A 16,832-nucleotide genomic window follows, 5' to 3' on the forward strand; every position below is an offset into this window, starting at 1 on the left:
CTCACATCCCAAATATGAGAAAACTTTCAGGAGAAGTCCCACAACCAACCACGGTGCAAGCCTGTTTTTGGAAGGCATTATCTTATATCTAACAAGGTCTTATTTACTATTTTGTCTTTAAGAACTGACAAACCCAAACAGTTACCAACTGGGCTGTGATTTACCTGCTTCTGGTGTTCATTTTCTCAGAACAAAATTCCCACCTTCTAACTAAATGTCACGAGTTAGAGCGTTTCATATTTTCTGGCTAGAAAAGGAGGATTGGTATGAAGCCTCATGCCTTGCCTTCTCACATAACAGTTAAATGGGAGAAGATGAAAAAATTTCAACCAGCAAATCACGTTCTGAGCCCAGCTTTGCCTGTGAAGGTCCCTCAAGGCAGCGAAAGGGTGACATCCACTCTGCTTCCCCTCAGAGTTGAGTCAAAGGAATCCCTGAGCTTCATTCCTTTGGTTTCACCATTCCACTCTTAGTAATTAATCCACTTTTCAAATTAAAAGAACAGAGCAATTATCATTCTCCCTCGTTAGGAGCCCATTTCAAATGTCCTAGTGAAAGCCCCTACACGTTATGCTCTGCTAAATGCCAAAGATTAAATCAGAAGAAAATGAAAGCTCCCAGGCTAAGAGCCATCACTTAATATTTAGTGTCTACAGTGCAGCCAAAAAAATCCCTCTGTGCTCCTGGAGACAGAAGGATTTCAGGGGGGATTCACTTTATCTCCATGTGGGTCTTTCAAGCAGCTCAAAGCCCCAGATGTACCTTTGGCTTTGTTAGGAGGATGTCTGTACACTCAGAGCACAAGGAGAGCTGGGAACAGAACCTGTCCCACAGGAGAAACTCTTGCATATTTAAGTTTATTTCAAATAAGTGTTCAAAGAAAAAGAAAAAACCCAAAAAAGCCAAAAAACCAAACCAAAACCAAAATAAAACAGATTTAGTATATATTTGCTTTTCTTAAAAAAATGATTCCATGAAAGAATTTTATAGATATCTAAGTAGTAATACAGATTTTTATATACAAAATTCCATTTCAAACAATTTACTGTACAAAAGAAAGTATAAGCAACTGTTACTATTTCATGATTTCAGCAAATAATGATAAACTTTGCTAAGTATGTGTTCAGGATATAGTTCTACCATTTACAGGAATGTCAGTATTAAGTTGGGAATACTTTCAGGTGAGTATTTACAGATTAAATCCCCCTTCAAGGACGTTCCCTAAGATTTCTCTTCAGAACAGGTAGTTCAGGTTTGTCTTTCTTCTGGATCTTTTGGGCTACCAAGGAATGAGAGGAAGAACATGTTTTCAACAAGATGTGTGGACAGAATTCTGCTTGAATTATTCCCACTCACAGTCCTTTTGCAGTCAGTGGGCCTGATCTGGTAAAACACTCACTACCAGGAATAACACTTACGTGGGAATAAATCAGGCAGGATTTGGCCCTCCAGTAACACACTATCATAAGTTACAAATTTTAAAAATAGTGACATTCCTGCAAGTCAAAATACAACAGAAACAAGAGTTAACAAAATATAAGCCCTTTATTAATAAAAATCTTTGGTTGGATCAATATTTTAAATAAGCTTCAAGAATATTTGGTTAATACCATTTTCTTTCTTCCACATAATTTCTCTTCTGGTACCTTCTTTGGACAGACTACAGAAAAATATCAAGTTTATCACATACTTTAAAACAAATAAATATATCAAAAGCTAAATATGGCAATTTTTTTTTTTAAGTTCTAGCATTAATCTTTAAATTAGTTTGGCAAAAAAAAAAAAGAAAAGGAAAAAAGAAATAACCAACTTCTCTTGAAAACAGCCTTTTGACGTTTGGTTTTTTAACAAACCATACAGTAGTTAGACTCTAAAGAAATCTTTCCTTTTTATTTTCTTTTTTCAGTTTTATATTTGCAATGCAAGTGCCATGGACAAGACAAAGCAATAAAAGAAATTAGGTTAATTGCACCAATATTATTTGGAAGTGCAGTTTTATCGGTTGACAAAGCAAAACTAAAATGTATTATGCTTAAAAAGAGTTGTACTGATGGGGTTTAACTAGGCATGGTAAGTAAGGATTTTACACTTATACTTTAGGGAAGCTCCTTGTACAAAAGATAGAGTATTTTAAGACAAAAGAAGAGTCCTGTAATTAACTGAAGGTCTGGTCCTGTAGCCCCAGTGCAGGCAAAACTTCCACTGAAGACAGTGAGTGGGACACGTTTTGGCACGTTTTCCTCCTCTGGCACAGCCTCTGGGAAATGCCATTCGACAGCAGAAAAATCTGTGGGAGAAACTGGGGTGCAGAGACTCCCTTCTCCTGCAGAGGACACAGGGCTACAGGGGAAAACCTGGCTGGGAAAGGGGATGTGCTAAAACAACAGGGAAAAGGGGATTTTCCTCAGCAACAACAGTGTCCGAGTACTGGGCAGGGCAGTGTGAGTCTCTGGAGCTCCACGTGTGCTCGTTAGTTCAGGGCATTTCCCAAAACGCTCTGTGATCATCTCCCTGCTGGGAGGATCCCAAAATTGTGCTGCTGCTGCTGCCTGGCCACGAGGGGAGGGAGCTGCTGGGAACTGCAGCCTGGGGCACCGGGGTAGCTCCGTCTGCATCAGTCGCTCAGTGGTAAAAAAAAGGACTTTCCAGATTCCCTTTCCTGGTGGTTCTGAAGGTCTTGGATACACAGCAAATTGCCACAAGTGCCCTAAACACCTGGTGTGACACTAAAGCTCTGCTTGTTTCAGGCACAGAGCTAAACCCAGACTTGGAAAGCGAGTCAGTCTGGGAGGCTTTACGTGGGTTCTCTCCACTCTAGAGCTGATTTTGCATATAGTTCATCAAGTTACCCCATGGACCTTCAAACTTGGGTTTCCAAAAATATTTCGTTATTATTATTATTTAAAATTTACCTTTCACTTCATCCATTAATTAATAGGCTAAGGTCAAATTCTCAGAGAATATCTCTAGCAAGATGTACTAAGTACCTGCATTTATTAATGCACGCCAACGTCAAGAGTGTTATCTAATGATGAAATATAAAAATTCCCTGCATTTACTGCTTGTGCAAAAGAAAAAGAACGTTACCAGAAATAGAATGTGGTCCTCCATGTCTGCAAGAAGGGCATTTCTCACAAAGATGGGAGCAAAATGGCAGCACATCCTTCAACATGCACCAGGTTGTCCATTACTCGAGTCCTGCCCTTTGTGGCTTTGTGGAATGCCCCGACATCCTCAGCTCCCTCCTCCTCTACACATCCAGAGGATAGGAATGGCAGGAGGACAAGCTCCCACTGTGGCTCCTGGAGAGTCTGGGGCTGTGATTGTTACAGTTTTCACCTTTTCTCTTGTCCTTGTCTTTCCAGGTTTCGAGCATGTGCAGCTTCCCTTGCTCCTCCCTCATGAAGACCTCCACCATGAGAACCTTCTCTTTGTGAATCTGCTGACTAATGTCCTTGGGAATGTCTGGGATAATCCAGTCCACAAAGTCACTCATAAACATGACCAAGTTCTGGAAATGAAGTTGTGAGAAAATGTCAGCAAGGTCAAACGAAAAGGGTGGCTGTGGGGAAAGGGGCTGGTTTTGGTGTACTCAGGGAGGAAGGATGAAGAAAGGACAATATTTGAGTTGGGATCAGCTGCCTGTCACAAGGCTGGTGCTGAACCGAATTCACCTCAACTGCTTGCTCATGCTAGAAGTGAAAAAAAAAACAAAACCTCAGGCTCAGGTCTCTGTGATGTCTGTACAAATACTGCCACAGCCACTGAGAATTCCAAAGGAAATACTGGCAGTGATAAATGGCTCAGGAGTTTTTCAGCAAGGAAGGCAGAAGCAAATGCAAGAGGCAAAGTGGTGACAGCTCATAAAACACATTCCAATTAAATGTTTCTGATTTAAAAACCTTGATTCAAGGGAAGGGGGAGTCTTTCACAAAAAGATACATATTTTATCCAAAAAAACCCCCATAAATTTTTGAAACAAGTTTTTCAGGTAAGGCAAACTTAAAACACTTGTGTCGCAAAAACCAGCACCACTGTTTTGATGGAATAATGCCATTTAAGGGCAAATTACAATATTTTGCCTTTGTGTTCAGGTGCAACTTAAGCTGTAACTGGGAAAATTTCAGAAATTTCATGTCTTGGCTAGCTCTAAAAATGATTTTGGATGAAATTTATGCTGCTTCATTGAAGTTGTTGATGTCCCACGGGAGAAATTGGTGGGACTTAATTAGTATCAGCCTTGTGCTTTGCTGCTCTCTAAAGTCATTAAGTTCTTCTGCATCAAACCAGTTCAGGGAATCCCTGGGGATGGATTTTTCCACTGAGGATATACCTGTACTTGGGGGTGTGGTACGAAGAGGGTGATGAGGATGGGAAAATTTCTTTTGCTTTTCCATGAAACAACTGTGAAAGAAGATATTTCTTTGGCCTAATAACTCATTCCCAAGGGCGGCCTGCAGTGCAACCTACCTGGAAAACTATCACAAAGGCTAATCTTGCTGCTAGGACAGCCCAGAAATCCTTTGAAATGTCATATTTGTTTTCAGACCAGGGGGGTTCTCGATAATCTTTGTATCTGCAAAACAAGACTCAGTAAATCGGTGATGTCATTCAGAAATTTCGGCACTGGGATAAACAATTAATACCAAGGAGTCAAACAATAAGTGGAACTGTCTAAAAGAAAGTTCACTATTACAGCATGATGCTGTAATCAACCTTTCAGAAGCAAGGCACACCTGAAAGTCTCCCATAACCTTCAATCTTTACTCATATTTAAAGGTCTTCCATCTTAATACCCTCTGATTAGTACAAAATAATATCAATTTTTCATAAGATGGAGTAAAATACACAGCTCAGATGATTTATTTCCTTTCAAGATAGGTAAAAGGACAACATCTATTTTTCAAACTAATTTTAAAGGCAAAAATACTGATCTCAGTAAAAACCAGTTTAAAACCACAGCATCCTGTCAATATTTTGAAAGAATTAGGGCCCCGTATTTTCAAATGATTTAAAAGTCCTTGAACTATCAAAGAACTGATGGAATGGCAAGAAGAAAGTGCCTGGGATTAGAAAGCAAATAAACTTGGCATTTTGCTTTCAGACCATGACACTGACACTGCTGTTCAGTGAGTTCTGTGCTAAAACCTGTTTGCCAGCCTCATTCATCCTGTGCCCAGAGATCACCAGAAGGTAATCAGGAGAAAGTAAATGCAAGCAAAGGTAATACCTATGCAATTTTGGTTGGTTTTTTTTTTTTCCCTTTCATCTTAGAGTTTTTAGACTTTTCTGTTTAAAGGTCATTGCAGCCAATTAACTTGCACTGTCAAATATATAAAGAATATAAATGTGATATGTATATTTATATAAAATATATTATTTTATATAAATAAAATATAAAATATATTATAAATAATAATATAAAATAAGAAATAATAATATAAAATATAATATATAAAAATAAATATATATAAAATATAAAAATATATAAAAATAATATTATTATAAAGGCAAGTTTTTTTTTTCCCTGATCAGTTTCTGTAAGTTTTCACTACACGTGAAACTCATCTTTCCTTTTTTTCTCCCCTGGAATGTCTCTTTCCTCCTTGTTCTCTTTGCATGGACAAACAGTGAATTTAAGTAATGCTAATTTCCATTTCCCAAAAGAGAAGCAGTAATTCATATTCAGGCTTTGTGACTGCTTAATGTGTAAGCCAGGGTGTTCAGGACAATGGATACAAAGGCTACCAAGGTGCTAAAAAGGAACTGCAAATACAAGGGATGTAAAAATTCGCCACATCCTCAGCTGGCTGTGAAAACACTTCAAATCATTGAAGGGAGTACCTGCATATCTGAACCTCGTAGCCAAGATCCAGGGGGTCGTTTGGAGCTGTTCCTGCTTGGAAATCGCTGACATTAAAAGAGGATAGTGTATGGTTGACGAAGCCATGCATGGTGCCATTCTCACTGTACATGTACAGGTACACGAGGCGTGGAATGAAGTCGGATGTGAATGAGATCACAAATGCCTAAGCCACAAGAGTAAAGAGTGAGCGCAATATCCAGGCACTGCTTCGTTAATAACACCCTCATTAACTGCCCAAACAACTCATGCAACTCAGGGGACGCTGCAGCCTTCAGGGGCCCTAAAAATGGGCCGTTCACTGCTGCAACAAGGCTCTGTTTGCTGCTCTGCTCTTCTGAGTTGCAGCACGTTAGATGGAGTAATTCCACGCCAACTGAGATATCCGTAGGTGATCCGAGCCCCCCAGAGAACGGAGCAGCTGTACCCCCAGCACCAGAGGAGAGCTAACACAGCACTGCTTCCCCTTGCCCCAGTCACAGCTCGTCCCTGGTGCATTGCACAAGATCCAGCTGATTGATTTCCAAGCACTTTTCCTGTTCTGCAAACAACCGACAGTGAATCGACTCTTCAAGTTCTCGTTGCGCTGCAAAAGGGCCATTAATTGTGTGTGGTTTTTTAACTCCATCAAGATAAAAGGATGAGCAGACGGAGCCCAGTTTTATTTTTGTGGTCACAGAAATCGCATTTAATTCGGTTATTTAAAATGGTTTGTTTTTTTTTAAAAAGATTGTACAGAAAATGCACAACAGCCAATTTGGCTGAGTTCTCCATAACTTTAGCCTTCCTCATTTATCATTGTTATGAAACATTCTCAGTGGCATAAATCTCATGTACATGTGGAACAAACACAGTACAAAATGTTTTATTTATTTTATGGTAAAGAGGAATAGTGCATTGACCAAAGAGGGAAAAATAACACTGACAAAGAGACTACACAGAAGGAAAGAGAAAAAACAGAGAGAAATTATTTCCAAAGAAAAAGAGGAGCAATAGTAAAGACAAACTAAGGCAGCAGACCAAATAACCAAAAGAATGGTTTTGCCACAGCCCAACAGACCCCTGGGGGCAAATTGAAGGGATTTTCAGTGTGGATAATGTAAAAAAAAAAAAACCCCAAGTGAGTCTATGGATGTGTGGCCATAAGCCCCACACAGTCCCTGGTTTGCTGCACTGCAAACAGCTTTTGTTTTCATCTTTCCCCAGCTGGGATGCAAGAAGGATGATCATTGTGGATGTCTATTTCTATAGAGCACTAGAGAAGCACATACATTAATATATTCAGGTGTGCTAAATTTTTCTAAGGGCTGGGATGTGGATTTTGATGTTGAAATAAAAATATTTTCAGGGTTTTCAACACTCTCTGAGCGGGAGCACTGGGCAGATTTTCAGTGGAGGGACACCGTGCTCTGAGGAGCTGAACTGATTCTCATCTCATACCAGACCCAAAATAGCACTGAAATTAAAAAATACATCATCTTAGTGAAAGTATTTCAAAGGAGCAAAAGTAAGCAGCCGTGGTCATACTTGTTTGAAGGGCAAAGCTGTTTTATGAAAACATTCTGGAGAAAAGCTGCAATGACTAGCTACTATTTTATATTATTGCTACTACTATCACAACTTTAAAATAAACACTGCAGCTAATTCTCTGATAGTCCCAAAAGTTTCTAAATCATATACTTTCACTTGATTTAAGGGACTTATGCTGAAATAAAACTAATGGAGCAGAATGGAAAAGCCAGCCTATTGAATTCAAGTTTTGTTCATGCTGATCTACTTACGTTTATGATGACAGCAAGCTTTCCAATCCCTCTGAGGATGTTATACCAGATTCCTAAGGAAAGAGACAGACATGTAAATTCTGTTCTAGTCCCTAAAATTACATAAATTACGCTTTTAGTTAACAGTGTCAAGAGCACCCGAACTGCAGTTATATTTTAAATAAAAAAAGAACAAATTATAAGTAATGAATTTAATGACCCGTAAGCAAAGGGAGCCCAAATCTGTCTTCCAAAGCTATGTTTGAGCACCTTTTTTTTTTTTTTTTTTAGGTTTTAAGCTAAAAGCTTTTTTGAGGAAGGTGAAGACAAGTGTGTGAGAGAGAGAGAGAGGAATGCTTGGCATAAAAGGGAGATGTAGGTGGCTTTACACAGGGTGATGTCCCTGGAAGACTCGTCCAGCCTGGCTTTCTGGCAGAGCACACACAGACCAGCCTGGGCAGAGTACAGAACTTCAGGAAAAGGTATGACAGTGTCCGTGGAAGCAGGGACAGACCTCTGTTTGTGGTTACCCACTGCCTTAGGTAGGTGGGACCTTGTCCCTCTCCTGATCCTGACAATCCCTGTGCTAAAAAACTTGTCTGGTTTGTCTGTGGCCCTCTCAGTCTGACTTTAGGATGTCTCTGAAAGAAGTGAGGTTCTTTCACCCACAAGACTGGGATTAAATTGCAGTGAATTGCAATTAACACCCTCTCAAAAACAAATTAAAAAAACCCCCCAAATCCAAACCCCACCACAACCAAAAAACCAACAACACCATCTCCACCAGCAACTCACAGCATCAAATCAGGCAGCCACAAAAAAAAAAAAAATCACCCCCAAAGCAAAGTCATGGCAAAGCCCTTGACAAAACATGATGTGTTCTTCAAGTCTAGGGTGATCCCAGGGCACAGGGATGAGCCCAAGGAAAAGCTCTGCCTGGACAACAGCAGAAGGAACCCTGAGTTTAGTAACAGATCACAAACTTCTCCGCTCTCGTTGGCCGGCTCTGTAGTAAGGACAATTATTTTATTTCTATTTTTATTTTAACGACCTCTTTTAGTCACAAATAACCAACATTTGGGAGAAACAGCTTCCTTGTCACATCCACCTGGAGCTGTTGGGCCACCCCAGTAAGGGGGTGACTGGTCTGTACAGCAGAGCCCAGTTCCAGCCACATTCACTGCAGCTTCCACCCTTCTGACGTTCTTGCTGAGTAGGGATACATTTACTCACAGCCTTCTGAATCTCCTCTCACTCCCAAGAGTGTTTCTGAGGCCATTCCAGAGTTATTAAACACAGAAAGTTTTGCTTCTGCAAGAAAACTTCATTGCTGGGAAGGACCGTTGTTGTGCAGAAGCATGTGAGATATTTTGCCACTGCATTGATTGCTTTGATTTTAAAAAGTGATAATGTTTGCTTAATAAAATATTAATCTGAATTGAAAGCCCTGGTCTTCCTATTTTAAAAGCAAAGCCTCGATGAGTTATGGCAGTTCACAGCTAAGCCACAGCCTAATGTTTTGAATTTTCCTATAAATATCTTCCTGTTATTGAAACTAACTCAGCACAATAACATCCTGCCATCAATCCAGGAATAAACAAACAGGGATACAGTAGCAATAAGCACTTACCTATATCCTTTGCTCTCACTGCTACCGGTCTCCTCAGCTCAGTAACAAACTTTTTGGCATCCAGACGGATTTCAATGATGTTGTTCAATAAAGCAAACAAAGGTGCCAGAGGGAAGGACGCAACGAACAAAGTCACAAACCCAAACTGGATAACTGGAAAGGAAAAGAAACCCCTTCAGTGGCTGTGGGCAGCATTCACCAGATGCTTCCAGCACCACGTCAGTGCCATCCCCCAAAGTCTGACAAGATGACAAGTTCTGGGAGATTAAATCCCATTTTCTGTGTCAGGCACAGTTTGCATGACTGCTGCTCCACTCAGGCATGGAAAGGGCCCGTTGCCACCTTGCAAAACACAAGGAAAGGTAACCACAAGGATGGGGAAGCTCCTAAAACAATTTTTCCATGGGCAAGGCTGGCACACGAATGACCTGAGGGAGTGGGGTTATGGCAGCAACAGTGTCAGCTCTGCCTAAACTTGCCACGTTCCACCTGGCAGGTTTTTAGCCTTCGCCAGTCCCACTGGAAGCTTTGGAAAGGACATGACTCTGCCTCTACTGGGAATAACTTGCTTCCTACAACCTGGGATGTATCTGCTTTTTGTTTGCTGAGGATGTTGCACTGATGTCATGCTCATCCTGGCACTGCCAGTGCCCCATCTTTCTCCTCCTCTGTTACTTCCAAATGCTGATCTCAGTAACTGCATCTTTTCTTATTTTTAGGATCTGACAGCGTGACCTCTTAGCCTGTAGCATTAGATTTCCATCTGTTTCAAGTGCTCTGAACATCAAGGTCACCACATATTCTAATTTGTCTCATTCAATATAAGGCATTACTTGAAAAAAAAAAAATTAAGTGTGATCTGTTGAGTACAGCCTGGCCTAGAGACACATCTCTCTTTCAGAAGATTTAGACCAGATTTCAGAAAAAAACCCAAAGACTCTGGTGTGGAAATTATCAAATCTTAATTAAGTAAGTTATTTCCTATGTAGGGTGGAGCTTGGTGATAAAATATGCCACTTAATCATTTGCATTTGAAACTTGGCAGTGACAGGTCACATGGCTTGAAAGAAAATATCTACAATATCGTGCTAAAGTAAGGGCTTGTGAACAGCAGGGAGCACAATTCAGCCCTCAAGCAGCCAGGGCTGGCTGAACATGCTGCAATCCAAGACTGTACATGCCAATAATTAAGTTATCCTCATGTCCACTGAATCTGCAGTTCAAAAAGCTCTGCCCTCCATCCCAATTAGTCGGAATAATTACGGCTTAAAATGCTTTCTTTCCACCTCACTCACTCATTTCCATGTATTCAGGGGTGAGCCCAGCAAAAGGCTCCAGGTTATAGTCCACTTCATATCGCTGCTTTTTTTTCATGTGCTCTTCATGGTCCAGAGAACGCCGACGCTTTAATTTCAAGTATCGGATAAATTTCTTCATTTTTCTGAGGGAAGTGGAAATGATTCAGTTAGAATTCCATCCTCTGCTCGTTTCTCAGTTATCTACATTAACAGGCATGACATTTTCATAATTCTTACATAATTTCATAATGCTTGCACTGTACTTATTTTCGTCAGAACTGTGCAAGAGCCACAATATGCTACAAGTATATTAAGTGTATATTATAAAAGTATACATCAAAGGGATCAGGCACTAAAATATGGTTATAACTGAATCACTTGTTCACCATGACACCTCTTGCTAACCAGGAGGAAAGCAACAGATTGCCCAGCACTTTTCAAAGACATCTGCATTGCTGGATGCATCGTAGCAAGGATGCAGCTACTCCCAGTCACAGAAGCATGAAATCCCAGAATGGTTCGGGTTGGAAGGGACCTTAAAGCTCATCTTGTTCCACGGGCAGGGACACCTTCCACTAGACCAGGTTGCTGGTCATTCCACTCTGCTTTGAAGCCCCCTCAGCTCCTGCTGCTCTACAAACACAGACTTACTGAAAAATCTTTCACGCAGCCCGTGAACCACGTTCACATCCAGGGGCGGTGGACACACACAGTGCATTGCAGGCACTGTAAAAACCACTGGTTTAAAAAGAAAAAAAAGAAAAAAAAGAAAAAAAAGAAAAAAAAGAAAAAAAAAGAAAAAAAGAAAAAAAGAAAAAAAAGAAAAAAAGAAAAAAAGAAAAAAAGAAAAAAGAAAAAAAAGAAAAAAAAGAAAAAAAAAAGAAAAAAAAGAAAAAAAAAAGAAAGAACAGAAGTCTCTACTTACGGGATGCCAATCTCAAACAAATTGTTCTGAATCAGCTGCTTGCCCAGCATGATGATGCTGAGCTGGATGCACAACTCCATCAGGCAACCGCCCGGAGCACACTGGGGTGGAGAGGGGAAAGGACAGTCAGAACAAGCTGCTGCATCCCTGTGGCGGGGGCAGAGGGTGCTCCCACTCCGCAGGATCACAGACGGGCTGGAAATGCAATTACCTCTTCCATCCGGAAAGAATGGAAAATGTAGACGTAGTCACCTGGACGTCCAACAAATCTAGGGCGCAATGGTCAGAGTTAATATATTTTATATAGAGCAATTTATGTCACAATCCACGCCTTTGAGTGGGACCACCTGGTGTTTGGGGCTGAAAAGCCGAAACCCTGAGCAGCCCTTGGCATCACTCACCGGCCTTTGAAGAAGGCGACGTAGAAAATGGGGGTGTAGGCGTTGACAAATTTCAGCAGGAAAGCCTTGAAAATCAGCCTCTCTTCAAAGTTCTTGTCAGTTTTTGGCACCTCTGGAACCGATGTGACATGGATATAAAAGCGTTAAGGAATTATCCTACCTGCAATACTTCCAAGACCTTAGGAACAGATTTTGGGACAACATCTTTTAAACAAAGGGGTTTTTATGTATAGCCTTATATCTATATGTATACACGTGTATCTGTACCTTTTTTATATATATAAAATATAATAAATGTATTATATAATATATACGTATATATGTGTATCTATACATACTTTTTATATCTATAAAATATATTTTATAGATATTTCATATATATGTATATTATGTATATTTATATATAAAATATATTATATTTTTATATATTTTTATATATATTTTATATATACATATATATATTGATATAACATATATTTACATATAAAATACATTATATATTTATATATTTTATGTATTTTATATATACGTATATATTTATACATATAATATATATTGATATATAATATATATTGATATATAATATATATTATATATTTATATATTTTATATATATTTTATATATTTTATATATAGGTATATATTTGTATATATAATATATATTGATATATAATATATATTGATATATAATATACATTATATATTTATATATTTTTATATATATATTATATATTTTATATATACATATATATTTGTATATATAATATATATTGATATATAATATATATTATATATTTATATATTTTATATATATTTTATATATTTTATAGATACATATATATTTATATATATAATATATATTGATATATAATATATATTGATATATAATATGTATTTATATATAAAATATATTACATATTTATATATTTTTATATATATTTTATATATTTTATATATACATTATATTCCCTCTCACGATATATAAATATATATATTTATTGAGGTTATATATATCTATATCTATCTATCTATAATATCTATATAATCTATACATCTGTATATAATATCTATATAATATCTATCTATCTCTATATATCTATATCTATATATCTTGAGGCTGGTGGTCAGTCTGCTGAGGATCCCACCATTCAGACACGTTACAACAGTAATTCCAATTTCATCCCACATCTGGCTGACCTTCATGACAATCATTTGCAGACAGATGAAAACTTACCTGAAAAGGTTCCTGAACCCTTTTTTTACCGGCGCTTTTCGGAAATGACTCAAAAAGTTTGTTTTTTTTCCCCACGGTGTTTTTTTAGCACCCTTTTTTCTGCACTTTTCCACGTTCTCCTTGTTTAGAACCGGCCTAGCAAGTACCGGCCGAGGGTCTAAACCTACCGATCTGCGTGAGCCACCGGGCGATGCAGCCGTAGACCTCGTCCAGGATGATGATGACGACCAGGTTGATGATGACGGCGGTGGCGGTGACGGTGACGCGGACGCTGGAGCGCCCCGAGGGCGTGGAGCTGATGGCCAAGGCGGCGGCCGTGGAGATCCGGTAGATGATGACCCCGAACACGATGGCGAACGTCAGCCCGACCTGCCGGGGAGAACGGCCCGGCCTCCGGTGAGAGATCCAGCTGAAAAACGCTCCGGCTGGGACTCAGCGACGGCCTCAGAAACGGGACCTCTGGGCCACATCCCAGCTCCACCCAATTCCCGCACTAAAGGCTCCCAAACACTTGGATGAGCTGCGGGAAAAGATCCTCCTTTGCGAGTGACTTGGAAATCACTTGGAAAAAGTGACGCGACGACGCCACAATCACACGCAAAAGGCGCTTTTTTCAAAGGCACCCAAATGTGAACTGCTTGCTTGGTAGTATTAAAAACATTAAATATTACTAATTGCTAAACACTGAGCACTAAATACTAAAATATTATCTATTACTAATTGATATACATATCAATACTAATTAGAAGTATTAGTGGGCTTGCTTTCAGTATTAAAAAATATTATAGATTACTAATAACTAAATACTAGATACTAAATACTAAACTACCATATATTACTAATATAAATACTAATGTTAAAAGTATTAGTGGGCTTGTTTTCAGCCTCTTGCTTAGCAGTATTAAAAAAAATACTATATATCACTAATAACTAAATAGTAAAATATTATCTATTACTAATGAATATAAATACTAATTAAAAGTATTAGTGGGCTTGTTTTCAGGCCTGACAGCAACACCACCCTTCTTAGTAGTATTAAAAAAAAATGTATATATTACTAATTGCTAAATACTGAGCACTAAATACTAAAGTACTATTTATTACTAATTAATATAAATATAAATAGTAATTAAAAGTATTGGTGGCCTTGCTTTCAGCCCTGACACCAACAGCATCTTGCTTAGTAGTATTTAAAAAAATTATATATTACTATTTGCTAAATTCTGAACAATAAATACTCAAATATTATCTATTACTAATGAATATAAATACTGATTAAAAGTATTACTGGGCTTGCTTTCAACCCTGACACCAACAGCCCCTTGCTTAGTAGAATTAAAAAAAATCCTATATATCACTAATAACTAAATAGTAAAATATTATCTATTACTAATGAATATAAATACTAATTAAAAATATTAGTGGGGTTGCTTTCAGGCCTGACACACACAGTCCTGAAATAAATTAAATAATTAATTTATTACTAATTAATATAAATGTAAATACTAATTAAAAGTATTGGTGGGCTTGCTTTCAGCCCTGACACCACCAGCATCTTGCTTAGTAGTATTAAAAAAAATTATATATCACTAATTGCTAAATACTGAACATTAAATAAAAAAATATTATCTATTACTAATGAATATAAATACTGATTAAAAGCATTACTGGGCTTGCTTTCACCCCTGACACCAACAGCACCCTGCTTGGTAGTATTAAAAAATATTATAGATTACTAATAACTAAATACTAGACACTAAATACTAAAATACCGTATATTACTAATATAAATACTAATGTTAAAATTATTAGTGGGCTTGTTTTCAGCCCTAACACCAACAGCATCTTGCTTAGTAGTATTAAAAAGAAATTATATATTACTAATAACCAAATACTGAACACTAAATAGTAAAATATTAGCTATCAATAATTAACATAAATACATATTAAAATTATTAGTAGGCTTGCTTTCAGCCCTGACACCAACAGCATATACACATGGTATTTCCTCTATTAATATAAAAAAGCCACGTTTGAAAAAAATAGGTGTATTTCTGCTTAACTCTAACACGAGCCTTCAAATCCCTTACTCAGGCTTGTTGTGCTTTCACAATCACGAACTGAAATTAAACCTGATTAAATCAACACAATTCCTGGCAAAGTAAAATTTCTCTCAGTTTTTCGTTGTTTAAATGGAGGAATAATTTTAAAAGGCGGTTCTTATAAGGTACTGATTCTTCGGCTGAGAATATTAGATTTGCTGCACTTAAAAATGCAAATTTTAAAAAAAAAACAACCCCAAAACAAAATCCCTATCCCCTAAAAAAACCCCAAATCAATTTAGTTTAGTCTGGAGAGTTCTACTTTTGGAAAGGGCTTAAGCTCTTTTTTATCTGCCTGCCAATCTGTTCCATATCTTGAGTTACTGTCATTTCTGTCAACGTTTGTTTTAAATTGCTTATGCTTTATCAGCAAATGGAAGAAGGCCGTTCTCATCATTATTTTACCTTTTTCTTGAATTAAGTGCTCTGTTTGCAATTCTCCTGTTAGATGGGGTAACTCCAAACCTGACTGATGCATTAAAAATCCTTGCCATCATGACTGCAGTTGGCAACCTCATTTCTTTCAGAGAGTTTGGTATTAAAGTGGGGCTGTTTTCTACTTCCTGACAGGCTTTATCCCATCAGTGGTGCTGGGAATCTCCACTTCTGTGCCCTCATTTTCCCCTGTCCTAATTTAGGATTCTTTTTTCTTTACTGGGAAGAGACGGCAAAGTAGAAATTCAAGCCCTTGAAAAGATTTTAGATTATGAAACAATAAAATGCTTGAATTTTCTCACTGGGAAAAACCCACTGTGAACCACATCCCCACCTGATAAAGTTTCACGAATGTTTCCATCACTCCCATTCTATACAACAAATCACTAACAAAAATTTCAGGTGTTGCCAGGTGGTGCTTACCATGAAGATGATGCCAACAAAATTGGTTAAATAGGCTGGAAAACGGTCCTTCCACGTCAGCTTTTCTTTATCTGTCTAAAATTTTTTTTTTTTGAGGAGGGAAAAAAAGAAAAAAGGCACGTTTAATGAGGAAAAAAAAAAAAAAGGAGCATGTGATTTTGCACGTGTGACAAAAACAAAGAGGGGCAGGAAAAGGCTGGCAAAAACACAACCAGTCAGAAGATGCAGACACAGTGTTTACAGCTACAATTCCACACAGGCAAATTGTTTACTCCAGATCCAGGTTCAAACTGGTCAAGGGCCTACACTGGGAGCATAAATAAACCAGATTTTTTTTTCTGTATACTTTTTTTTGAAGGAAACATGCAAATAGGCTGTCAGAAAGCATGAAGTAAGGTCTCTTTTACTGTTAAATATTTTCTTTTGCTTCCCCTAGAAGAACTCTCCTCCTTCCTCTCTCCCTCCCCAGTTAACATTTGCAGCTTTGTAGTTGCATAACTGGCTCACTTGAAACACAGATTTAAGTATGGTATGGAGTAACTCCAAGGTGAACTTACAGAGTTGACAGGGAAGATCTGTTTTGGTGTGTGGTATGAGACTTTAAATTCCTTGGATATGAGTGATTTTTAACTATCCCCTTGGTATTCAATGGATCACACCAACAGGAGCTAACATGCCCATGGCAGGGGGTTGGAATGAGACAGTCTTTAAGGTCCCTTCCAACCCAAACCATTCTGTGATTCTGTGCATAAAAAGTCTTT

The 16,832-nt window shown here is 38.1% G+C and overlaps 1 protein-coding gene across 5 annotated transcripts in view; it reads right to left on the reverse strand.

The window, feature by feature from the left end:
- Positions 1-1,142: 1,142 nt before the first annotated feature.
- The window catches only part of ANO1 (anoctamin 1), a 78,879-nt gene continuing 63,189 nt past the window's right edge, over positions 1,143-16,832 (reverse strand). For all 5 annotated transcript variants that reach the window (XM_032690460.1, XM_032690459.1, XM_032690458.1 and 2 more), the window contains 11 exons: positions 16,072-16,146; positions 13,279-13,480; positions 11,878-11,989; positions 11,688-11,745; positions 11,477-11,577; positions 10,549-10,694; positions 9,254-9,406; positions 7,645-7,697; positions 5,845-6,029; positions 4,471-4,576; positions 1,143-3,511 (listed from right to left, as the gene is read on the reverse strand). In XM_032690460.1, the coding sequence (XP_032546351.1) occupies positions 3,251-3,511; positions 4,471-4,576; positions 5,845-6,029; positions 7,645-7,697; positions 9,254-9,406; positions 10,549-10,694; positions 11,477-11,577; positions 11,688-11,745; positions 11,878-11,989; positions 13,279-13,480; positions 16,072-16,146 (1,452 nt within the window). In that variant the 3' untranslated portion in view covers positions 1,143-3,250. The remainder of the gene's footprint in view (positions 3,512-4,470; positions 4,577-5,844; positions 6,030-7,644; positions 7,698-9,253; positions 9,407-10,548; positions 10,695-11,476; positions 11,578-11,687; positions 11,746-11,877; positions 11,990-13,278; positions 13,481-16,071; positions 16,147-16,832) is intronic.

The sequence above is a fragment of the Chiroxiphia lanceolata genome, chromosome 6 (genome assembly GCF_009829145.1).
Source record: "Chiroxiphia lanceolata isolate bChiLan1 chromosome 6, bChiLan1.pri, whole genome shotgun sequence".
Taxonomy (NCBI): Eukaryota; Metazoa; Chordata; class Aves; order Passeriformes; family Pipridae; genus Chiroxiphia; species Chiroxiphia lanceolata.